General features: G+C 46.3%; 1 protein-coding gene across 2 annotated transcripts in view; it reads right to left on the reverse strand.

Moving 5' to 3' along the window:
• Positions 1–174: 174 nt before the first annotated feature.
• Bean1 (brain expressed associated with NEDD4 1) overlaps positions 175–26,887 on the reverse strand; it is a 32,646-nt gene continuing 5,933 nt past the window's right edge. Inside the window, exons 2-5 of one of the 2 annotated variants that reach the window (XM_059262626.1) lie at positions 6,839–7,105; positions 3,278–3,428; positions 1,230–1,565; positions 175–739 (exon numbers count right to left, since the gene is read on the reverse strand). In XM_059262626.1, the coding sequence (XP_059118609.1) occupies positions 469–739; positions 1,230–1,565; positions 3,278–3,414 (744 nt within the window). In that variant the 5' untranslated portion in view covers positions 3,415–3,428; positions 6,839–7,105 and the 3' untranslated portion in view covers positions 175–468. Of the gene's footprint in view, positions 740–1,229; positions 1,566–3,277; positions 3,429–6,838; positions 7,109–26,887 lie in introns of both variants that reach the window. The other variant, XM_059262625.1, reaches the window with a different exon arrangement.

Consider the following 26,887-nt stretch of genomic DNA (forward strand, 5'->3'; position numbering starts at 1 on the left):
GGGGAGCGGGGGGGGGGGGGGGGGGGGAGGCAGGGTGTCTTGCTCCCTGTCAGTGGCAGTGCTGGCAGGGCTCTCCTCAGAGATGCTTAGCCACCACCTTTGGCAAGCTGGCTCGTCAAAGATCACCTCTGTCACCTTGTACAGTCTTTGATGGAGATTGCTGGAGTTCACAGGCCTGCTTCCGTGACAGGATGTTGGCCGCAGACGCTAGTCTTCTCATAGTGGCATGGTGTTTTTTGTGGGGTCCATATTCTTTTTATTTTTTTCTCTGCGTATGTCCCAGAGAGACAAGGCCAGAATTCGTCACCTCAGTCCCCAGCTGTGAGTTGCCACCCTGGATAACAGCACTGGCTCTTGGGTTAGCTTGAGATCTCTTGGACTGAGGCTAACAGGGCTGGCTGGGCACTTACTGAGCAGCGCGGGCCCTTCTGTGCCTCTGAGGAGTGTCTAGGTAGCCCTGTGTTGAGGCTACCCATACCTTGTCTTCCTTGAACTCCCAATCCTGGCATGGACATGGGAAGAACTGTGACCCTCCTCCATGACACATGCCCAAGGGCCTGTCCTCCCCCTGTCACTTGGGGTGGGTGTCTGAGCTAACCCCACTAGCACCGCCAAACTGAGGACATTGAAACAGCAAGGGGCTCGGTGGGCTGTGAGGACCTCCAGGTCATGCCTAGGCCACCAGACCGGTTTCTCCACCCTGTAAGTGGCAGGGTGATGACATTGTGGCTCTTCTGACCTGGAGTGGAAAGATAGGCACAGTGCACAGGGGGGCCTTACTGGGACCTGCCTCAGCTCCCAGTGGGACAAGCCCTAGGGTAGGGCTTGTGGCAAGAAGTGGGCCAAGCAGTTTCTGCAGGAGAATCAGATCGTGGCCACAGTCTAGAGGAGGCTGGAGGAGAGGGAAGAAAGTAGGGATTCCTACCTCACCTCTGCCCAGCACTGTTCAGAGCGGTACTACCACCAGGTGCAAGGCTTCGGGGGAAGAGGCACCAGATGGAGACACTTCATCTAAAGAAAACCTTCCAGGCAAGTTTTTGTGGGAGTGGGACCTGTGTATGTGCAGGTGTCTATATGTGTGTGGCGTGTGTCAGTGTGTGCATTTGAGGGATGCCAGTGTTTGTGTGTTCTCATATATATGCATGTGCATGAGTTGTACGCACCTGTGTGTCTGGAGGAGATAGGGTAGCCTAGAAGGACCAGCAGGACTTATGGGCTGGGTCACTCACACAATCCTCTCAGGGCTGGCAGTCGGAGCCTGGGTTGGAGTGGGTGAGCCCTGGGAGTTAGGTGGCTGTGGTTCTGGTCCTGGCAGTGGCAGCAGGTCAGATGGGGAGCCTGCGCCACACACAGCTTCATAAGGTGGCAGCGTGTCCATGGAGACAGTGTGGAGGCCACTCTGGCCCTGGGTCCTCTGCTCCTGCTGATGTTGGCTGTGGCCGTGGCCGCTGCCTGAGTTGAGGGCACCATTCAGCATGAGGCAGGAGTCAGTCAGCGAGTAGGGTGGTGGTGCATCCGTGGGGATGTACAGCTGAGTGGCCCCTGGTCCCACACACTCCTCATAGCTGCGAGAGAAGAGTTTTCACTCAGGTTATGAATCCCAAGACCTTAGGGCAGGTGGAAGAGTCTATTCTGTGTGGTGAGGAGCTGCCCTCATTGTGGAAGACGGCCAGCCTCACACATGCTGGCTCCTATGAGACCACACTGGTCCCCAGGGAGGATAGTTGATACCCTTAAGACATGGGTCCTGGGTCAACTTTACTTCACATCCCAGGTGAACCCAAGCAAATCCCTACACCTTTCTCCCTGGGGGTTGTAGACTCCCTGGAGCATGAGCAGCCACTGTCTAGGAATAGTCCTAGGCTGGGCACTGTGATAGGACCCCCTGAAATGTCTTGTAGGGTTAGGAAGGAGCCCCTGGGGCCCCTGAAATGGTAGCTGTGGAGCTCAGAGCATTTACTGCTTCTCCTGGTGCCTCCGGTGGGAGGGAAAAATGACATTTGCCAGGTCCAGGGTCTGCAGTGGGGAAGTGGCAGGACTCTCAGCCCCTGCTCTAAATGACGGGCACTGCAGGTGGCTGGGACAACTCAAATGCCCAAGAAGGCACTGTCACTTCATGGGGTCTGATGCCCCAGTGAAGGCTGGCCATGATAATTCCTGTCCCAATGGGAGGGTCTTGGAATCTGGGGCTATATGGGGCTCTAGATGCTCCACTCCAAGAGCAGAGGCCTAGTGTCCAGCAAGTGTCCACCCATACCCCTCCCTTGTCTGACCACTGTTCTTGAGTCTCCTGGAGCAGTAGACTTAACTCCTCTTCCTCAGGCTCTACAATCTATTTCCTTGTGTAAAATAGGATGGGTCATCCAATTTATTGGATTTTTCTTGGTGAGAAGAAGGCACTGTGGGTAGTTGGGGGCATGGTTCAGAGCTGGACCAGAATCCTATAGTTCCTGAGGGTGTGCCCTGAGAACATCACCTCCCTGGCCCCCAAGGAGTTCAACTGCTTTAGCCTGTATGGGGAAGGAATTGGGCTCTATAAGGTGCCCCTTTTGTCCTTGTGGTTCATCTAAAGGACAGGGCCAACAGGGGCTACTTTGATTGATGTAGAGGTGCACAGGGATAGAGTCTGGGAGGAAATGGGGGGCTCTCTGTGAGTCAGAGCTGTCTAGGTTCATATCAGACAGGGGTGGGCTGATGAAAGCCTACCCTGCCTGGGCTAACTGAGATTGGGACCCGGATGGCCTAAGGCAAGAGTATGAGAAGGTGGGGACAGGACTGGAAAGGCAGGGTCTCATGTACACCAATGATGATAAGGGCTAGCCAAGCCTGGGGACTCTGGCTGCAGCTGCAATGTGTGAGAAAGACTGATCTCACGGTAGGCATGGATTCCTGGTGTCACAAATAGGAACTCAAGAGATTTTTCTTCTTAAATGAACACTGATCCTATGGTCATGATCCTGAATATCCCACTATTCTTGCCCCAAGGGAGATCCCTGGAGGAATTGATAGGGGCTCCCCAAAACTGTCATGAGACCACCCCAAAACTACAAGTCTCCCCTCCCCACCACCCACCAGCCTGAAGAATCCCAGCTGGTCTCTGTAATCTATCCTGGTGACATTTCCTGAGTCATGCCCATCTTCAAGGGGACTTGCTTGGTCAGAGGGCAGAGGCTGTGGCCATGCCCACTGGATCCCAGGGAAATGAGGTTCTTTCCCTGGGTGGGAGATCCTTTTATTCAGAGGCTCCACTTCTCTCCCCATCATGAGGCCCCCTTACCCTGGTGGAGAATCTGGGTATAGCTCCCTGAGCACTGTGACATCCACATCCCCATCAGAGCTGATGTCCAAGGGCGGGGGCCAGTCCTCAGCAGGGCTACAGGCGTAGGACATCCTGTGACTGGAGTGGCTGTGCATATGTCCGTCAGATGCTGCAGAGAACAGAAGCGTAGGCAGCGCTAGGGACTTCCCTCACAGTAGCAGTCCATCTAAGGCTCGGAAGTCCCCACGCGACCATCCCCTTACCAGGCACGGCTGTCTCTATCCCAGGCAATGCCACCAGAATGTGAACACTGTGCCATTCTGGGAGTGGGGTCACCAGGAGGAGACAAGGCTGGACCTATCTTGAGGAGCTTCCAGGATGGATGGCAGCTTAGCCCAGGGCAGCCTTGGCATTGGATGGCATGTGTTAAGCTTTAAAAAGTTAGTACAGGACTGTGGGAGAGGAGAAGTGTGTGCTCGGCACACATGTGACTGCAGAGACTAGTTCCCACTCCTCATACAGACTTGTCCTTCCTCTTGACCCAACAGCAATAGAAGAGTATAGATCAGGAACCATATCCACAGGCCCAATTCTGGTGTTATTCATGGGAACTAAGAAAACTCTCAGAGGAAGTACATCCATTTATTATTGGTGGCTCTGCCCATCTGGCAGGTCATGACCCTTATTTTATCCTTCATATTGCCTATATTTTTAAGGTTTTCTACAAGGACTACAAATTGCTTTTCTGCTAGAATAAACCCAATGACAGGCTGTGCAAGAGGAGCTGAACTGAGATTTATTCCCCTTCGGGGTGTCAGCTGAAAGATGAGAGCTTTGGAACAATGTGGGAGAAGAAAGCCAGGAGAGATGAGACAAACAACAGAACAGAAGCCAGGCCGGGCTTACTGGGCACTGGAGCTGGGGTCTTGTATTGCCAGTGTTGTCCAGAAGAATCGCTGGGCTCAGGCACAGGATGGATCCACTTGCAGAGCTGGAGGTTGCTGTACCTCCTTCTGCAACCCCACCCCCATACCCCGGATTGGGAACTGTAGTCCTCACCCTGGTTCTAAGCCTTGCCACAAAGACTCATGAAGATCACTCCTTCCATAGCCTCTGGAAAACCTTCTTTGGTCTGAGTGCAGGTGGGGTGAACCACATATAGGCCGTAGTCTTATGGATGCCACCCCTGTGACTAAGGCTGGAGGTGTGGGTATGAGAGCAAGGAAGAAGAAGATTCCCATTTCACTTCCCTGGTAGGGATAAGGAGGGCTGGAGATGTTTCCCAAAGGAAGTAAGCAGCCTTTGAGTCAGGCCTGGGCAGCTTCAGAACAGTGGTTGGGCAGAAGGAAAGCATGTTCGAAAGGGTGGATGCTGAAGGAGCAAGATCAGGTGCATGAGGGCGGGCAGTAGGTGCTGAGTGGGAAGAGCAGGGGGGCATGTGGGGTGTACTGGGTCTACCTAGCATCATCCTGGGGGACAGTTAAGATAGTACCCAGGCTCCTCATGGGAGCATAGGTCATGTCAGCCTGGTCTGGGCCCTACTCTTGTCTGCTAGGGAGAGCTTAGCCCCTGGGAGACTCGGGGCCTGGGCTGGCTGAGCTTCCTTGCTGGTCCATACAAACCTGCGGACCTTTCTTTCGAGTCCTAGCTGGTTCAGAGCATGTCACTAACTGACCATCGTTTTTCTATCACCACTAGGTCACCCTGACAGATGACAGCCTTTCCAGCACTGTCTAAGGCCTGGTCTCTTGCTTCTCTCTAGACTTTCCCAGAGGAGCAGCATCTACGTCTGAAGGGCCCTTAGCATCCCAGTGTCTGCTGGACCTAGCCCTAAGCCCACAGGTGGCCCATTAGGGCTGTGCCGGGGTCAGTCTGAGTGCACCCAGGTCAGCTACCAGGTGCACTCTATCTCTATCTGCCTCTTACAAGAGGATGGCCCCAGGTCCGTTGTTCCACTGCTCCAATCTCAATTTTGGATCAGCAAATTGGGGGTGAGGAACAGAGCTAGCTACTCAAGACTGTCAGGAGGAGGATTCTGCAAAATGAGATAATACAAAGGAAGTTCCAGGCACAGGTAAGTGCTCTTACCCACCAGCCCTCTGTGTTAGCTTCAGGTGTCCCTCAACTGCTAACAGGTGGCTGGCCCTGCTGGTTCTTTCTTGCTCCCAGGCTCTTCCTGCCTTGGATGGGGAAGGCCATTCAGGTCCCACACAAAACTTGAGCTATAGTGAGAAGACCCCCCCCCCAGGGTCTTGCAATCTATGGCCAAGCCTGCCTCCCCCCCCCCCAATTGGGGGTAGGTGGTCTTCAATCTGGGTAGTGGCCCTGGCTGCCCCTGTGAAGACTCCCATGGGCCTTGTTCCTGCCATGGAACACTGCCTCAAAATCAACCCATTCTGCTTCACTTAGATCATTGTGGTCTCTTCCAAGAATGAGATCGAGTCAGGTGGCCATGTTCTGTAAAAGTTCATGCATTCTGACAAGATGGACACTCCTGGAACTGGTCCCCTGCTCCAGTAGCCACTGTTGTAGGACAAGAAACCCTGAAATAATTTGTTTTTTTTTCTTTGTGGGCTCTCAGTGATATGTTTTTCACTGATCATTCTATCATCCATCCATCTATTTATATACCTACTCATTCTATTTACACTCCACCTGTGCCTTAAGTTCTCATTTATCCATCTTTCCATCCTTTACTCACCCAGCCCCTCTATGTCACTCAAGCATGCCACTTAATCCACCCATATATCCATCCTCCTACCCCCCCATTTCTCTATTTCTCCATTGGTCTATCCATCCATCATACCCATTTACCCATCCATCTCCTCCACCCATCTATCCACAGATCTATGCATTCAATCCCTTATGCACTCATCCCTCTACTGGTCTGGTCTACTCACCAATCTCTCTCTCTGTCCATTCATTCACTCATCTATCAATCTTTCTACTCATTTATGTCTCCTGTCATCCATATCTCCACTTATACCCACTCACCTGTCCCTTTCTTATCCATCTGCTCATCTACATTACTTATCCTTCTATTTATCTATGCATCCACCTGCCTATCTCTCTATTTATCCAGTCACCCATCCACTCACCCAGTCTTCCATCTCTCTACGCATCCATTTTCACTCATCTCTCTACTTACTCATCTCTCCATTTGTCTATCCACCTATCTCTCTACCCACCCACCCACCTAACCATCTCTCTATTCATCTTACCACCCCCCTAGCCACCTACTCACAAATCCATCTTTCCATCCTCCATCTCTCTCTCTCTCTCCATCCATCCATCCTCCCATCCAGATGCCTGCTGGACCTGTGTCAGCACAGCATGAACCAACAGTGGCAGTGGCTGAGGAGTATGGCACACTCTCCATCTGGCCTTCAGCCTCTCCCTAAGTCCTTCTCTTGACAGACTACAATGCCTTTCATGCTATGGGGGACATGATAGTGGACGGCCTGTCAGCTCTTCCTGATGGACCAGGATACTTGCCTGACCCCATGGCAGAGCTGCCACCCCCTTGTACACCTCCATAAGTCAGTCACAGTGGCAGGAGTAGCATGACTCAGAGCTCACCTTGGCCCTGTTCGTACTCTTGGTGCCGGTGTCGGCGCCGATGGTGGCGGTGATGGTGATGGTGGCGGCGGTGGCGATGGTGGTGTCGCTGGATGCGGGCTTGTCTGTCCCTTCTGATGCTTCCCACAATGATGGTGATGCAGGAGAGGGTGATGACCACACCTATGACAGCACTTGCCACCAGCACCGGAGACACCAGCAGGTGGCTGTGCTCAGAGCTCTCGGAGAATGTGGTGGGGTAGAAGTAGCTGGTGCGGTTGTACCGTGCTACTGCGGACAGAGAGAGGGGACACTGAGCTGGGTCTCAGGCCTGCCACACACCTTCCCCCTTCAACCCCACCATCCTGGGAGTCATATATCCCTAAATAAATGGAGGAGAGTCAGGATCAGGCTTCTCATCTTGGTTGCTCCTGCTGTGGGTTAGGGAAGCAGGACTCCATCCAACTGCCTACAAGGGCTTCTGGTGTTTGTAGGCTATCCTCCTTCATTTCTCATGGCCCTTCTGCACCAGGAGCCCAACTAGCCCACAGATAGGAAAACTCAGATAGGGCAACGGACCTGCTCAAGGCAGAGCTGAGGCTCAAACCCAAGAATCTTAGTGGTAGACCAGGACTCTCTTCCACCAAGATGTCAGGTTGAAACATCTTTACCAAAGTCTTGGGAAGGGGCAAGAGGTGTGCAGAAGGCAGGGTATAAGCACTTGGGGCAAGGGTCTCAGCCAGAGCAGCCACAGGCACCTGCCATATGGCTCAGGAATAGCCATCATCTTAGTGAGTACCATGGAATTCCTCCAGCTCGCTGAGGATGGTGGTGCAGGTATCCCTCATCATAGACAAGGGTGGTGGGGCTCAATGCTGGAAGAGACTATCCCACAGCTAACTAGTTACTCTGTGGCAGAGCTAAGCTGGAAGTGTGGCTCCTGAGTCCAGAGGTCCCGTTCTAGCAACTCTGGCCCTCAGTGGGAGACTTCCCTGAGGTATATTTTCAATCTCCGGACAACAGTGGGACATAGATTCGTAGACTTCTTGGACCTCAGGGGCATGGCAAGCTTGGTGGGAAGTCAGGTCATTTCTGGGCTCTGTTCTGAGAGAGATTTCCACTTGTCTGCCTACAGCCCATGTTAGCTGCACCTGCTGCTTAGGATTGTATGAGGTTTCCAGGCCTTGCATTTGATAACCCTTTGTGTCCTCCTCATGCCCAGCAACCAGGCCGGGTATATCAAAGGTGCCTAATATGTGTATGGTGTGAATGGATCCAGACTTGAGACCAGATGGGAGAATGCCAGGGAGGGTTTGAGTTGCTTTGAAGGAGCAAGGCTTCTGTCTTGGGTGGTAAAGAAGTAGACTTGGAATGGAGACTTGCCTGGGTAGCTGCAGAAAGGCTTTTTATCCCATCTGAGGGTCTCTACACCCACCATTCAATGGTGGCTGCTTTTCTCTTCAAAGTCCTTCCCAGCACTTACCCTAAAGCCCCACCACACTCAGTCCCTAGTAAGGACAGGTGGGTAAAAGAAGAATTTGGGAGCTTAGCTGGAACTGGAACACGCTTAGCAGCAGTTTTGGCTCATGCTTTTGCAGCACACTGATAATCATCAGTAGGGGATGTGTCACTGTTATCCACACCTGATACCTACACTTTGATTGAAGTTCAGTATAAAAAACTCCCTTGGTGGGATGTGCACCCCATGGTCCTAGCTAGGCATGCATGCCTCTTTTGTGCGCATTCCTTGTGTGTGTGTGTGTGTGTGTGTGTGTGTGTGTGTGTGTGTGTGTGTGTGTAGGCACATGTGAGCATGGGGTGCATGCATGTGGAAACCTGAGGCTAATGTTCAGAACCATCTTCTATTACTCTTCCACCTTATTCATCAAAGCAGGCTCTCTCAATCAAACCCAGAGCTTGCTGCTACGGCTAGTTTCAGTAGCCAGCTTACTCTGGGAATTCTCTGTCTCTGACTTACGAGGTTGGAATTCTATGGCCTGCCCACCTGCCCAGCTTTTATATGGGTTCAGAGGGTTGGAACTCCAGTCCTCAAACTTGTGTGCCAAGTGCTTTAACCACTGGTCATCTCTCCAGCCCACACCCACCCACACTTCTTGATGCTCTGACAGGAGAATGCTGATGTAAATGGATTCCTGGGATTCTGTGAGGACAAACGCTGGCCAGTTTTCAGAGGCCCTACTATGTGTAGGCTTAGTGCTAAGATCCCATTTCATCTTTGAGGTTATGTTCATTCAAGTCTTCCCATGTAGCGTGAGGACATTGCGACTAAAAGATATTAGATAACGCACATGCCAATATGTAACTGAGGCAGGCTCTCTCTGGGCTGTGGTTCCTTCACTAAGTCAGGAGATGAATAAGAAGCTGGGGAGGGGATTACAATCATAGGGGAGGGCGAAGACAGAACTGAGTTATGAAAGAGTATCAGTTATTTCTCACTGGGATTAAGTCTGTGTAAATATGAGATAGCTTTGGTAAGATGTATGTGGTAAGCCCTAGAAAAAATCACTAAATAAACGCAGTGGAAAAATTTTTTAAATGGATTAAAATATTACACTCAAAGTATTTAGTTATAGCAAAAAGTAGAAATAGAAGGGGGAAAGACATGAGACACACAGACAAAAAGTAAAATGGCATCCGTAAATACAGCTGTATCAATGGTCGTGCTAAATGTGATCTGATTAACCACCCTGACCAAGAGGCAGAGACTCTCAGTCTGGGCAAAAACTGTAACTATGTTACTGTCTGCAGGCATCTCATTTGGGAACCAGAGTTAAGAGTGAAAGATAGAAAAATAGATACTATGAAAACATAATTATAAGATGGCTGGAGTGGCTATAATAATTAAGAAAAAGAGACTTTAAAACAAAAAGTCATTAGAAATAAAAGGGACATTTTATAATAAAATGATTAATCCACCAGGAAGCCACAAAAACTGTAAACATATATTCACTTAACAAGAGAGTCCCAAAATACATTAAGCAAAGGCAAAAAACTGAGAGGAAATAGACACAGTACAACAACTGCTGGAACTTCAACGCTCCATTTTCTATAAGATTAGGTAGAAGCCAGGTGTAGTGGCACATACCTATAATCCCAGGACTTGAGAAGCAGTGACAGGAGAATCATAAGTTCAAATCCAGCCTCAGCTACATAGTGAGAGCCTCTCACAAACCAATGATGAGCCAGCCAAGCAACAAACAAACAACTAAGTAGAAGAAATACAAGACTCGAACAAAATTATAAACAACTTTGACCTAACATACACCCACTGAACACTCCACCTGACAGAATATGCATTCTTCTGTAGCACAATGGAACATTCTCCAGAATGGTTCATAAGCTAGGCTGCAAGATGAGCCTCAATTTATTTAAAATGATCAAAATTGTACAAACTATGTTCTTTGATTACAAGGAAGATTAGAAGTGAGTAACACCAAGAAATTTGTGAAAAAATGTAGGAAGTAGGCAACAAATCAAAAAATAAATAACAAACTGAAGAAAAAAACACAGGAGAAATTCAAGCATATGCTGAGATGGGTTAAAGTGAAAACCAGCATATCAGACCCTGTGAGATGATGCTAATGTAGTAGTTAAGGGATGTTTACAGCTTTAAGTATCTATATTCTTTTTAAAAAGATCTCAAGCCAACAAATAGTTTCTACCTTAGAATCCTGGAAAGAGAAGAGCAAACTGAAGTCTGTGTAAGAAGGAAGGAAGGAAAAGGATTAGAATAGAAATGTGTGGAATTAGAGACTCAAAAGGCAATAGAGAAAGTCAGAGAGGCCATACTTTATTTATTTATTTATTTATTTATTTATTTATTTATTTATTTATTTAAGATGAACAAAATACAAGAGTCTTCAGCTAGAATGACCAAGGAAGGGAGGCTGGAAGGAGCAGGTTCAAAATACTAAAATCAGAAATGAAAGAGGGGGCATTACTACAGACCATATAGAAATACAATTATCAAGGAGTATTAGGAACAATTAAATGCCAGGAAATTGGATATCTTGCATGAAACACACAAATTCTTAGAAATACACAAAACTGAACAAATAGACCCAGGAGTAATCAGAACCTCTCAGCAGATTTATCATTAGTGAAGAGATTGTTGAATGACTAATAAAAACAATCCCACAAGGAAAAATCTATCACAAGACTGATGAAACTGTACCAAACATTTAAAGAATAAATAACTTTAATAGGTACAAAGTTTCAGTTTTGGAGGATGAAGAAAGTTCTGGAGAGGATGGTGACAGTTACACAATGTATGAATGGACATAATGCAATTCATCTGTATAGTTAAAATAATTATATGTATATATATACATACATACATGAAATAATGTCAATTTTCACAGAATTCTCAAAAATAATAGTATAGTTGAGCATGCTTACCAACTCAATATATAAGGCCATCCTTATCCAGATACCAAAACCAGACAAAAATGTTACAAGAAAAAAAATACAGTTCAATATTTATTAGAGCAGAGCCTCCTGCTACAATGCTAGTGAACTGAGTTCAGTAATGCTTGACTTCATGATTTCTGATTTGGCAAACAGTTCTTGGATATGACAACAAAAGCATGAGAAACTAGAGAAAAACAGATAAACATAAAATTTAATAATCCATTTGCACCAAAGGAAACAATGAAGGAATAGAAAAGACAATCTATAGAATGGGAGAGATATGCTTGTGAATTAGGTATCTCAGAGGGTATGAAAGTCTAGGATATATAAACAGCTATTAAAACATCAGTAATATAAATATTGTGCCATTAGAAGTAAGCCAAGATCAGAATGGACATTTCTCTATAACAGGCCAATAAACACACAAAAATGTGATGAAATGAAAAAAACAAAAGAAAAAGAAAAAGCTGGATGTAGTAGCTCAGGCCTTTAATCCCAGCACTTGGGATGTGTAGGCTGGTGGATCTCTGTGAGTTCAAGGCTAGCCTGGTTTACATAGTGAGCTCCAGTACAGCCAGAGTTATAGAGTGAGACTGTGGTGGTTTGAATAGGAATGCCCCCCATAGGCTCATATATTTGAATGCTTGGTCATTAGGGAGTCACTACTTGACAGGGATTAAGAGGTGTGACTTTGTTGGAGTAGATATGGCCTTGGAGGAAGTGTGTCACTGGGGGGGCAGTGGGCTTTGGGGCTTCAAATGCCCAAGCCAGGCCCAGTGTCTCTTCCTCTCTCTTCTTACTGCCTGAAGATCTGGATGTAGAACTCTCAGCTGCCTCTCAGCACCATGTCTGCCTGCACACCACATGCTTCCCACCACAAGGATAATGTATTAAACCTCTGAAATGTAAGCCAGCCCCAAAGAAATGTTTTCCTTTATCAGAGTTGCCATGATCATGGTGTCTCTTCACAGAAATAGAACACTGACAAGAACTTTAAGTCTCTGAAGAAAGAAATTGAAGAAGATATCAGAAAATGGAAAGACATCCCATGCTCATGGATAGGTAGGATTAACATAGTAAAAATGGCAATCTTACCAAAAGCAATCTACAGATTCAATGCAATCCCCCTCAACATCCCAACACAATTCTTCATAGACCTGGAAAGAACAATACTCAACTTCATATGGAGAAACAACAAAAAAATTCTTTTAGGATAGCTAAAAGAATCTTGTACAGCAAGCAACCTCTGGAGGCATCACAATCCCTGACTCCAAGCTCTACTATAGAGCTACAGTAATAAAAACAGCTTGGTACTGGCATAAAACTGACAATGTGGACCAATGGAATTGAATTGAAGACTCTGACATTAATCCACACAGGTAGGAACACCTAATTTTTGACAAAGAAGCCAAAACTGTACAATGGAAAAAAGAAAGCATCTTCAACAAATGGTGATGGCATAACTGGATGTCAACATGTAGAAGAATGTAAACAGATCCATATCTGTCACCATGCACAAAACTTAAGTCCAAGTGGATCAAAGACCTCAACATAAATCCAGTTACCCAGTTATAGAAGTTATAGAAGAGAAAGTAGGAAGTAGTCTTGAATGCATTGGCACCAGAGACCACTTCCTAAACATAACACCAGTAGCACAGACACTGAGAGCAACAATTAATAAGTGGGACCTCTTGAAACTGAGAAGCTTTTATAGGGCAAAGGACATGGTCAATAAGACAAAACGACAGCCTAAAGAATGGGAAAAGGTCTTCACCAACCCCACAACTGACAGAGGGATGATCTCCAGAATATATAAAGATCTCAAGAAACTAGACATCAAAATACCTAACAGTCCAATTAAAAAATTGGCTATAGAGCTAAGCAGAGAATTCTCAACAGAAGAATCTCAAATGGCTGAAAGACATTTAAGGAATTACTCAACATCCTTAGTCATCAGGGAAATGAAAATCAAAATGACTCTGAGATACCATCTTACATCTGTCAGAATGGCTATGATCAAAAACACTGAAGACAGCTTATGCTGGAGAGGATGTGGAGCAAGGGGAACATTCCTCCACTGTTGGTGGGAGTTCAAACTTGTACAGCCACTTTGAAAATCAGTATGGCAGTTTCTCAGAAAATTGGGAATCAATCTTCCTCAAGACCCAGCTATACCACTCTTGGGCATATACCCAAGGAATGCTCAATCATACCACAAGGACACATGCTCAACTATGTTCATAGCAGCATTATTTGTAATAGCTAGATCCTGGAAACAACCTCAATGCCCCTCAACTGAAGAATGGATAAAGAAAATGTGGTACATATACACAATGGAGTACTACTCAGCAGAGAAAAACAATGACATCATGAGGTTTGCAGGCAAATGGATGGAACTAGAAAATATCATCCTGAGTGAGGTAACCCAGACTCAGAAGGACAAACATGGTATGTACTCACTCATAAGTAGATACTAGATATAAAGCAAAGGATAACCAGACTGCAACCCACAGCTAGCAACTCTAGGAAAGACACAGGGATTGCCCATTGATGGAGAAATGGATGAGATATACATGAGCAAACTGGGGGTGAGTGAGGTAATGGAGGGTAAGGGACAGGGGGTGAGAGCTTAGGGGAGTGGGAGGTTCGAACTGGAACAGGAACACAGTGGGAGAGCAAGGACAGAGATACCATAATAAATGAAGACACTATGGGAATAGGGAGAAGCGGAGAGCTAGGGAGGTTCCCAGGAATCCACAAGGATGACTCCACCATAGACTACTGGCAATAGCCGAGAGAGTGCCTGAGCTGGCCTACTCTGGTGATCAGATGGCTGAATACCCTAACTGACATCATAGAACCCTCATTCAGTGACTGAAGGAAGCAGATGCAGAAATCCATGTCCGGGTTCCAGGCAGAGCTCCAGAAGTCCAGTCGATGAGAGAGAGGAGGGATTCTATGAGCAAGAGATATTGAGACCATGATTGGAAAAAGTACAGAGACAACTAGCCAAACTAGTGGAAACACATGAACTTTGGACCAATAGCTGAGGAGCCCCCATGGTACTGGACTAGACCCTCTGGATAAGTGAGACAGTTGTTTAGCTTGAACTGTTTAGGGGCCCCCAGGCAGTGGGATTGGGACCTGTTCCTAGTGCATGAGCCGGCTTTTTGGAACCTAGTATCTGTGGTGAGACACTTTGCACAGCCTTGGTGCAGGAAGGAGGGGCTTGGACCAGCCTCAACGGAATGTGCCAGGCTCTGCTGATTCCCCATGGGAGAACTTGCCTTGGAGGAGGAGGGAAAGGGGGGTGGTTTGGGGGGAATCCTGGGGGCAGGAGGAGGGAGGACAGGGGAATCTGTGGTTGGTATGTAAAATGAATAGAAAATCTCTTAATAAAAAAAAGGATGCCTTAACTTTAAAAAAAAAACTGCTCATGGGAATGTACATGCTATTGGCTCTTTTCTAAAAGCATTCTGGTCCTTCCCAAATGACTAAACATGATCTCAGATGATCCAGCCACCTCCTCCTAGGCATATACCAGGAGAATGAAAACACATCTGTGCAAATTAATAGTCAAAATAATATCATAAAAACCCCCAAATATGGAACACAGCTTCTTTCTCAGTCTTTAGATTTTTTTCCCTTAAAACCCACACCCTCAGAGATTGCCAAATTTGGAGATCCAGTGATATTACTGGTAGATATGGGACCTGTGCGGGGTGGGGCCTCATGTGAGATTTATAGGTCACTGAGGATACATCCTCCAGAAAGATTAAGAGTTTCTAGTGGATTCTTTCACTTCCTGCTCTGATTAGAGATGCATACACCAACACACATTCCCCACCACTGTCACCCATGTCATGAGGTGGGGCAGTCAAGGAGCGGCCAAGCAGTCAAGGAGTGGCTAAGGCTTCTCTATGCTATTTTACTTGAAACTGTCAAAACTGTAAGCTAAAGGAACCTCTTATTTTATAACATTAGTTGCTTCATACACATAAACAAGGCAGATTGACTTGACCCAGCCATATAGCAAATAAAGCATGTGCTTTCTTCAAATGTCACTTATTACAATCTCTAAACGTCTCACTTACTCATTTGTTTACTTATTTAATGTGATATTGTGTCTTTGGGCTCCTTGCCCACCTTACTAGTTTGTTAGCCCCTTGAAGACGGACTTCCCATCTGTCTTGCCTGATTCCCTGAATCTGCAGCACCTGGTCAAATGCCAGGCACATAATAGACGCTCATTAGATATCTGCAGGATGACTGAATGACCTGCAGTGGACTTGTTGGCTCTCTGTTTTCTATTAGGCTAGAATCCAGTTTCTCTTCTATTTAACAGCTTGAATTTTAGATGAAGTGCCAACTTCTCATTTTGTCTGCCAGCTATTGTTTTTTATTTTTCCCCAAGATGCAGATGAAAGATGAAACTCCCCATTCACCCACCCACCTCCATTCCAAAGGGATCTTTTTTAAATTGTGTCGTCTGACCTCAACTTAGAGCTAATCTGGAGCATGCCTTCCACTATTTCTTGTCTATGCCAGTGACAGGCACTACTAATCTATCATGATTCTTCTCCCTGTTTGACAGTCTTAGCATCCTTTTCAACGTGGCACTCCAATGACTTGAGCTGCCTAGAGCCAGCCATGAAATGTAGCTTTTGACCATCAATCATTCAGTGTGACACAATACACCGTGCTGTTCCCTACAAACCAATGGCCATGCTCTTGCTCTCGCCTTCAGAGTCAGGGGCAGGGACTGTGGTGTACGGGGTGTAAACCACTGGGAACAGGGAGCTGAGGGCTCCTGTTCTGAATCTTGCTCCCAGTGGGGCTTTAGACTATCCTGTTCCAAACCCAGATGTGGGGAGGGTTGGGAACACACTAGTCACACCCTGATCTAAAGCAAATGTACATGATACTAGAAAGCTGTCACTGTTAGGGCTGCAGGTGCCTAGACTGTAAACATAGGGGTGTGTGTGAATGTGCATGTGTGCATATATGCCGTGTCTGCTCTGCTCAGTGTGATGAACCTACTGCTAACAAGGTGTCAGCCCCATGGGGCACCTTGAAGATGTCTCTCCCTCCATCTTCCCTAGCAGGAGATGAGAGCCATGCCTGTCTGTGGACTCCAGACACATCACAGGTTGGGTGGGAGATGGTATCATCTCCCATGCCTGCAGATGAAGCCAGTTGGCGCCAGTGTCTCTTGCATGGCTGGCTGGGAAATTAATCTCCCAGTCACCATCACCCACAGAGGAGGCTCTGCTTTAAATTATGGGAGCAACTCTCACAATTTCCAAATGCAGGGTCATTTTATCAAGAAGATAAATTTGACTGCAGAGCAATAACATGACAGCCCCCTTCAAGCCTCTGCCTCCCTGTCCCCTGCACCAGCTGTGGTATGGACAGAGGAAGAAGCCAGCTTTGTCTCAGCCCCTGACTTCTTCAGGCAACTTCTCCAAAGGTGCCCATGACCAAATTAACACCACTTCACCACATACACCATCCCTCAGAGCCAGTAGGAGTGGCAGCTGTTTCCTGAGTACCTACTGTGTGGCTCCATCAGATCATCTCATCTAATTCAATGATGGGATTCCCCAGGTAAGAGGTAAGGGAGCAGCCACAGAAGGGTTAAAGAATTCCCCCAAGGTCACAGAGCACCAAAGAAAGGGATCTGGGTCAATGGGAAGCCAAAGCCCCCTTGCTCTACATTCAAATGAAGGTGTGAGCATACTAGGTGCTGTATCCTGGGGGCCCATGGTTTCTCGTGAAAGGGAAATCTCTCCTAAAATGATGCCTGGCTTCTTTTGGGCTACGTTCCATGTTGTCAGGCTGTGACCGAGGCTTATTCAGGATGAGTTAGCAGAACATTGCTGGTGAGATATCAAGTTTCCAGAGGTGGGAGCTCATGTGGCTCAGGCAGGTACACATGGTAACTGTACAGGGCTGGGCCATGAGCCATTGCTCTGTGAATGTTCTTCCTCTGGATTGGTTCCAGAACATCTGGAGACATTCTGGACTGCAGAGTGGGACCCTTGGGTGACTTGCAATTGCTGATCATGCTATAGCATTCATAGGCTGAGCATTTGCTATGCACGAAGCAGGCAAAATACTCTCTGCACAAAGGTTTAGCTCATTTAATCTGTGCTGTGATCCCCAGAGGCAGGTGTTGTCTTTCCACACACTTAAGATGAGAGGCACAGGGCTGGTCAAAGGGATGGAGCCAGGGCTTGGGGCCAAACTGCTCTTTACAATTCCAGAACCTGTGATCTGAGAAGCCTTGGTTTGGAGCCTTTGAAGGGTGGGCACATACTCTTTCTGTCTGTCACTCCTTCTGCCCAGGGCTAGCTCAGAAAGGAAACCTAGGAGCCACCTGAATGGCACCAAGAGCAATCAGTGATTCACTGCCTTGTGTGCCTTGGAGGAGGATGAAGGAGCTGCTCTAGGCCTATCCTGTCCATCACTCACCCAACTCTCTAGTCTAATTACAAGGTCCACAAAAATGTGCAAGCCAGGCAGAGTATGCACATCCATCAGAGAGTTTATCAGGCCTTATAGGGTTTTTGTTTTCTTTATTTTACTTTGTTTCTATTTTGAGACATTATGTAGTGTCTTATTATGTAGCCTAGGCTGGCCTAGAACTCATGATCTTTTAGCTTCAGCCTCCTGAGTGCTGAGGTTACAGGTGTGTACCACCATGCCCAACTCGTCAAGTCCAAATCTAGGGGAGATCACCAGTTCATGATTAACTAGCAAATTCCACTGCAGACGACTTTTGGGGCTCCAGATGAGGGTCAGTGCATGTGAGGAATCATGAGAGGGGTGGGTTACAGAGGAGACTGGTGGAGAGCAACCTTGGAGAGGCTGGCAGGACCAGACCATGAGGGCTCTTGAAAGTCAAATAAAGAGGCTTTCCTTTGCCCAAGGGCAAAAAGTGGCATGGTTGGAATGTTTGAAGAGAGCCCCTGGGCTGCAGAATGGGAGGCAGATGGGCAGACACATGATGGGAGGCAGGACATTGGGAAGTGGCTGCTGTATCTGATACTGGGGGGAGGTAGTAGCCACATAAGCATGGAGCTAGGGAAACAGGATGCTGAGCACAATCTCCCACACCATGCAGGGCAGAGCACAGACCTTGGCTCGGGCAGATAGACTTGATGCCACAGCCTAACACTGCAGAGTTTCTCAGCTCCAACTACCTGTCCTTTGAGTGACCTTTGGGGACATCCCAGTATTGTCCTATTCTGCATATGGGGTTCCAAGGCCCCATAAGGCTGGGGTATTGCCTGGATCCATGGGCCACTAGTGTGTCAAGCAGAGGCCAAATCTGGTGCTTTTGGGTTGATGGTCCAGGAATGGGCTGGGAGTCATACTAACTCAGAAGGTACTAGATGATCTGTGCGGATGCCATTGTCACCCCATTTACAGAGCAAGACACTTCATCTTAGGGGCTGAAGTACTATGCTTAAGATCATATCCCTAGTATATGGAGGTTGGGAGTCTAATCCAGATCTCAGGCTTGTCTGGCTTGTCTGGCAGCTCATGAAGCAATGAGATATAGAACAGGCTCTGTGTTTTGGGTGGCTTTTCCCTCTGAGCTTTACATGCTGGAAGTTTGGGCCCCCAAGTTAACAGTAGTGAGAGACAGTGATCTTTAAGGAGTGGGGCTCAATGGAAGGGAGACAGGTCATAGAACACCACCCTTGGGAGGGATTAATGTTGGTCTTGGAGCGAGTTGGATCTTACGGGAGATGGTTGTAGGATTGTTATGAAAGAGTTATTGTGGCCGCAAGTCCCTTTCTTCCTTCCTCCCTCCCTCCCTCTCAAGGCTCTTAGTAGAAGCCAACACCAGTGCCATGCTTCTACACCTCCAAATCCATGAACTAAAATAAATGTCTTTTATTTATAAAGTAACCAACTTTAGGTATTTTGTTTCTTAGCAACAAATAGACTAAGATATCAGGAAAAGAGTGTATAATGGGTGGGTAATGGGGGCAGTAGAACATGTTCTAATCTGCCTCTAACACTCACTTACTATGTGACTTTGGACATACTCCTCTCTGGACCTGCTGTCTGCCTTGAACTGTTCCGCCTGAAGGGTAGGTGAATGGGGTTAAGAGGGCAGAGAGGGGGTGACCACCATGATGGGAGGTCATGCGATTCAAGCTCCTGTTAGGCAGCTGAGGGTAAGGTTGGCTCCAGTTTGGAGAATTTAGGCTGGGCAGGGATACTGTAGCACTCCACTGCTACTAAATTCTTGCTGAGTATAGCATTTGGGCAGCCCAAGGGTCTCAATGAGTACAGAGGATCCTCCTTATAGCTCCAAGCTATCTGAGCCTCAGGGATGTGGGGAAGGCACAGAGGCACCGGGGTGCTGAGTCAACATTTTTTGACCATCCTCCTGCCCATTCTCCAAGAGATGCTGATGAGAGAAAGAAGCAGAGGAAGCAAGGACATAGATCTGACTGATGGCTCCTGTCACAAAAATTCTTAAGTCATTTGTCACAGGTGCACTTCCCTGGGAAGTCTGGTCTCAGCAGGGTACTCCTTCGCAGTAGAACTGGGCAGGGTAGCCATGCAGTCAGTGGAAGGGACATGACACAGGCACCATCTTTCTTTATGCCCACTGACAGGTCTCAGCTTCCTGTGGGGACTTGGAGAACATAAAGGACAGAGCTTGTTGACTTGGACCCTTTTACACCTCCTCCCCCATGTCATTAATGGCATCTCGGCTCACTTACTGATACCTAGCCATGAAACAGATATTTCAAGAGATTGGCACAAGGATGTCAGAGGGCTGGGCAGTTCAGAAACATCTTGGAGAGGACATAAAGGATGACACACAGAATAAGATGAGAGGTGGAAGGAGCGTGGACAGAACCACAGAGAGTTAGGTCTTAGAAGAGCTCCAGGAGGAGGGTGCACCCCAGGGAGGAGTGGGAGTGTTTCCTCAGACCACAGGGGTGAGGTTTGGCTACTTGCTCTTCAGAATTCTTCTTACAATGGAGATGTACCTCTATAGGAAGTCAACTAATGCCATATCAAGGTCTGTTTGTGATGTCAGGAGTGGGGGCAGATTATGGTAGAATGAAATATAATTCACTGATTGTTCATTAATTGACCCAACTAACAAATTATCCACTCTCCCAGGCATTATCTAGGTATCCTCTCAGCATCTACTTAGTAATCCACTTATCTGTCCATCCATTTACCCATCGTCCATCCAGTTGTCAATCTATCCATTCATAAACACATTCCTTCACCCACCTACCCACCATTCACTTATCTATTTGTTCATCTACCCATCCATCCACTCATCATTCATCTACACACCTATGATCTATCCATCAATTCAATCACCCACCCATCCATCTATCATCCACTCATTCATCTGCCCACCATCCATTTATGTATCTGCTCATCCCTCCATCCATTCATTTACCTCCCATCTACCCATATTTATCCATCCATCCACCCACCCACCCACTTACTTATCCATCCATTATCCATTCATTCATGCATCCCTCATCAATACTCACCAAGTACTTATTCCATACACATGCAAGGCTTGCAACATAACTATGAATCAGACTGATATGAACCTCTCAAATTGGACAAAGAGATCCTCCAACAGATGTCCTGGCATGCAAAGGGGGAGATTCGGTGTATCATGGAGTTTCCTGGTCTCACTTCAGCAGAACAACTCTGTTCCCATCTGGTCTACAAGTCAAAGTTAACCAGAGGCCACTCTACTGCCAAGTAGAAGGTTTTCAACCACAATATTCAAATATAACTAGAAAATATATATGTGACCACCCACAAGCCCTTAATGATTCTCTAAACATGAGCTCAGAGTAATTTATTCCATTTAGATACATCCTGCCTCCCGAATAAAAACACTAAAATGAGCTCAGATGTCCTTCCATATACCTCAGTCCCATATCTTTGTCACTTGGTAATATTTTATTTCTGGCTTGCAGAAATATTTATTCACTGGCTGGAAGTCCACTGAGCTACTTTTCCTATCTCTGAGCCAACTGCTCTTACAGACTGAGCTGCGGTGAAGGATACACTTGTCTAGAGCCCACACCTGCTCTCAGTCCCTGCTAGACTCATCACCTGCCTCCCATGATTCCCTCTTCTCTTTCATCTCCACCTACAGTTGACCCCACATTTCCTCTCTTTTTCACAGTGCTGAGGATTGAACCCAGGGCCTTGTGCACCCTATATAAGCACTCTACCATTGAGCTATATCTCCAGCCCTGAGAAGCCGGTTCCTGTAACACTGGTAGAGTCCCTGTGTATGCTGGATAAGTGTAGAACTGGGTTGAGAAGTATCTGTAGGGGTGGGGATAAGGGGACTGGCTGGGCCCACCCATCAGCCAGGGAATTAGCTCCAACCTGCCAACTTGCAACTTATAATCATGACAGAAAAATGGCCATTTACTTTAATATGGAATTTCCAGGAGCTCCTGAATATTTAATCCATAAAATGTTAAAATTCACAAATGTGACAGATAACCACCAGCTATCCCACATGGGGAGAGAGAAGATTACTGGTGGCTGTGTGGAGGCCATGTCATCCACAGACTTCTGTACTGCAAAGGCCTCAGTCCCTGGAACAAGCCTAGAGCTGTGATGGCTGAGACTTTCTCATGTACTGTCTTCTTGGAGTTTCGCTGCGGCCTTCTGCCTCAGAGCCCAGACAGAGGTGACGGACTTAGGAATCAGCTTTGTCAGAGGTGTGTTTGCAGGTATTGTCCATCAATCCTGTCACATCTGCTGTAGTTTCCTTTACCTTGCTGTGATAAAACACTCCAACCATGAGAAACTAAGGGAGGAAAACGTTTATTTCATCTTATCCTTCCAGGTCCTAGTCCATTATTGAGGGAAGTAACTGGAGACAGGAGATTGAAACAGAAACCACTGCTTGCTGGTTCACATACTGGCTTATACTCAGCTAGCCTTCCTGTATAGTACAGGGCTACCTGCCTAGGGATTGTGCCACCTAGAGTGGGCTGGGCCCTCCTACATCAATTAATAATTAAGACAATCCTCCACAGACATGCCCACAGGCCAGGCTGATCTAGACAATCCCTCAAATGACTGTAGGCTCTGTGAAGTTGATAATTAAAGCTAACTAGGACAGAAACTCAATGTCAAACATATTCAAGATATAAATATCACAAAATCATTGTTTTCCCCAAAGAGCTGATGCACAGAAAAAAAAATTCAGCTTACAGATTTTTGGCACATGCTTGTGACCCTAACATTCAGGAGGCAAAGACTGGAGAACCAGTCCAAGATCATTCTCTGCTACACAATGTGTAGCTAGAGTTTTTCTCTCCGGGTCCCACCAAGCCCTGGCAGTCCCATAGCCCACTTATAAAATAAACATACAGACACTTATATTATTTAAACTGCTCAGCCATTAGCTCAGGCCTACCATTGTCTAGCTCTTACTCTTCTATTCAGCCCATTTCTGTTAATCTATATGTCGCCACGTGTTCCTTGGCTTTACCTGCTGCCTTTAAATGATGCTCCCTGGATGGCAGACTGGCTTCTCCTCCTCTCTGCCTTCCTGTTCTCTCAATTCTCCTCTCTGCTAGTCCCGCCTATACTTCCTGCCTGGCTACTGGCCAATCAGTGTTTTATTTATCAATCAATCATCCACAGCAACAATGAGTTTGAGGTCAGCCCAGACTCTGTGAGGCACTCAAAAGAAAAACAAACTGCGACGAGACCATGGGAACTGCATAACTGATCCTTTTTGCCCTTTGTGCTTTGGCATGCAGGACACTCGGAAATACTCTTGCAACTGACTTCAACATGAATAGAAACTTTCCTCATCTTTCTTGTGCTAATTAACATTATGTAAGCAAGAAAATCCTGATTATTTCTGTGAGGGAGATTTAGGGTCTGGGTAGATCACCACTACATTATTTGCTATTTCAGAGGTGAATAATCACCTTGACATGGAGATATTGCCTACTCCCACCTCTACCAAAAAATTAAAAGATCCAAAATGTTGCCCTTTTATAAAAGGTTGCTGCCTTTTAAGTCACAGCTCTCTGTTAGGCCACAAGGGCCATAGCTGGAGGGAATTCTGTTCCTTCTGGCTCCAACTCTTGCAAAGCTATGAAGGGAACTCAACTAAACCTCTATCCCTCTAAAGAACTCAAGATCCAAAGGTTAAGATGTAATTCTGCTCCTCAGAGAGGCTGAATACCAAGTAGCTCACCTCCTCTCCTTGCTCACATCCTCCAAGAAGCCCTCATGCTTCTCCTTGACCCTCCTTATAAACCCTTTCTCACCTGGCTCCTCCCTACCACTTCCTGTCAGCTAGTTGCTGACTCAGCCTCCTGACCCACCGGTGAACTTTATTTAATCAAACACATCTTTGCATCATTAAACAAACATTCCACAGCATAAACAAAAGTAACACACCTTGAAATAATATTCTACAACACCAAAGCTTCAGGGAGAGGAAGTCCTGCAGGTGGTAAATACAGTGATTAAAACCCTTGGTTAGTGACACTGGTTGTCTACATACCCTAACATCTTCATCTCTCAAATAAGGTAATTATATTTGAAGGTGTTTGTGTGAATTGCACAAGATCATGTAAGTAGTTTATATAAAAACTCCATAAATGCAACCACAAAGGCTGGACACAACTGTCAGAATACCATTAATGGGCTAGCTGGCAACTGAACGAGGAGTCAGCTTCAAGGGTCAGTATCTTAGGGTTTCTATTGCTGTGAAGAGACACCATGACCACAGCAACTCTTATAAAGGAAAACATTTAACAGGGGCTGGCTTACAGTTTCAGAGGTTTAGTTCATTATTGTTACGGTAAAGTAGCAAGGCAGCGTGCAGGCAGACATGGTGCTGGAGAAGGAGCTGAGAGTTCTACATCTTGATCCACAGACAACAGGAAGTGAACTGAGTCCCACACTGGGTACAGCTTGAACATATGAGACCTCAAAGCCTGCCCCCACAGTGACATACTTCCTCAATCAAGGGCACACTACCCCAATGAGGCCACACCTCCTAATAGTGCCACTCCCTATAGGCCAAGCATTCAAACACATGAGTCTATGGGGGCCATACCTTTTCGAACTACTGCAGCCTGAGAGGCCCTCCAAATCTCCTGGGGTTGACTACTACCTGGAATTCAGTGGAGTAGAGCCTGGATCTCTTAGGCTGATACAGCCTTTACTTCTATGCAAAGAGATGTAAGCTTACTGAGAACTGAAAACAAGGGCAGCCTGGGGAGTCAGCATTTTCCCTAGGCCCCATACTACAAAGTCATCAGCAGAGAAGGTAAATAAGCTTTTCTATCTCAAAGCATTTCAGTACAACCTCTGGCTGTCCTTTGAGTGAACACTGAGCCATGCAGACCCCAGTCAACTATAAGGAAGGAAGTCTTAAAACTACAACCAAGAAAGAAAAATCCAAGTAGAAACATCAGAAACTGTATGTTGCAGTAGAAACTGTTTTTTACAGCCTTAGTTCAAACCATGTCCTAAATAACTGGACTAACAACAGCTCCTACAGCATAAAAAGTAAAAAAAATCCATAGTTACTATATTATCTAAAATGTTTAGTGGTTAACAAACACACACAAAGAAGTGGAAAAATATGAGTTATAGTCAGGAAATATCAAATAAAAACGAAACAAAAAGCAGTCAGTAAAAGCATCTGTGAGGCCAGGCGATGGTGGCGCACGCCTTTAATCCCAGCACTCGGGAGGCAGAGGCAGGTGGATCTCTGTGAGTTCGAGGCCAGCCTGGGCTACCAAGTGAGTTCCAGGAAAGGCGCAAAGCTACACAGAGAAACCCTGTCTCGAAAAACCAAAAAAAAAAAAAAAAAAAAAAAAAGCATCTGTGAGAATCTTCAGACATCAGACTGGATAGACAAAAAATTTAAAATGATTATAAATACGTATGAGTCAATAGAGAAGTTCTGTTTAAAGAGTTCAAGGAAAGTATGATTGCAATGCTCTAAGGAATAGAGAATCCTGGTAAACCACAATAGAGAACTAGATGAAGCCAGGCGAGGTCATACACACCTGTAATCCCAGCACTTGGGAATTAAAGCCAGGAGGGCCAGGATTTTAATGCCATCCTCACTGTTCGAACTTCCTCTGTATTGCTGTGACAAAAACCTCTGACCACAAGCAACTTAGGGAGGAAATGGTTCATTTCAGGTTAAAGGTTACAATCCATCATTGAGGGTAGGAACTCAAGAAAAAGAACTCAAAGCAGAAACTAGAGGAATGCTGTTTGCTTACTCACAAGCTCACACTTAGCTTTCTTTCTTATACAGCCCAGGACTACTTGCCAAGAGAATGGTGCTGCCCTCAGTGGGCTGGGTCCTCCTATATCAATTAACAATAAAATCCCTCACAGATAAATCCATAGGCCAGTCTGATCTGAGTATTCTCAATTAGAACTCCTTTCTCTGATGATTTTAGGTTGTGTCAAATTGACAGGTAAAGCTAACTAGGACACTCAGCTACATAGTTAAAAGCCAGCCAGGGATACACAAAACCTTGTTTGTTTTTTGTTTTGTTTTGTTTTTGTGGGTTTTTTTTTTTAAATGCTCAATGGAACTGAAAAGATAATGATAAGAAACCATTAGAGGAACTCATCAGCAGATTTAAAGTGCCAAAGAACTGGTAAACTTGAAAACAAATCAACAGAATGTCATCCAATGTAAATAATAGAGGGGGGAGGGAGGGTAAGGGGACGGAGGGAGGGAGAAAAAGAAGGAGGGAGGGAAGGAGAGAGAGGAGAGGGAGAGTGTAGATGTAACCAACTGTCTTATTAAATAAGAAACACAGAACCAATGCAAAGAAGAAAGCCAAGAGATCAGAGCTAAGAGCCTTACCCATCTGCTGCAGCTAGCCTCTTCAGCCAAGAGAGACCTACTTCCTGAGTGTTTGTCTTTATATAGACTTTCTGTTCTGCCTTCTCATTGGTTGTAAACCCAACCACATGACCGCCTCATCACTGCCTGTTTGTACAGACCTCCAGATCTTCTATGGTTGGTATTGAGATCAAAGGCATGTGTCTCCAATGCTGGCTGTATCCTTGACCACACAGAGATCTACCTAACTCTGCCTACCAAGTGCTGGGATTAAAGGCATGCGCCATGAACGCCCAGCTCTGCTATGGCTTGCTATTAGCTCTGACCTCCAGGCAACTTTATTTATTAACATACAAATAAAATCACATTTCAGTACAAATAAAATATCACCATAAGAGAGAGAGAGAGAGAGAGAGAGAGAGAGAGAGAGAGAGAGAGAGAGAGAGAAAGAGAGAAAGAAAGAAAGAAAGAAAGAAAGAAAGAAAGAAAGAAAGAAAGAAAGAAAGAAATGAACAGAGCCTCAGAAACTTACATCAAATTTCCCCCAATTTGGCCACCTGCTCTGCATAGCCAAGAAACTCAGCAAATCCCAAGTGGAATAAACACAAAGAGATCCACACTTCAACACATCAGTCACACTACTGAAGGCCAAAGAGAAAACGTGAACGCATACAGGGGAAACCAATATGACTCCTGGTTAACAGCTAATAAGAAACCATGGGGCATCTGAGGCGGTAGAACGGCACAGTCAAGCTAACCAC

The sequence above is a fragment of the Peromyscus eremicus genome, chromosome 5 (genome assembly GCF_949786415.1).
Source record: "Peromyscus eremicus chromosome 5, PerEre_H2_v1, whole genome shotgun sequence".
Lineage (NCBI taxonomy): Eukaryota > Metazoa > Chordata > Mammalia > Rodentia > Cricetidae > Peromyscus > Peromyscus eremicus.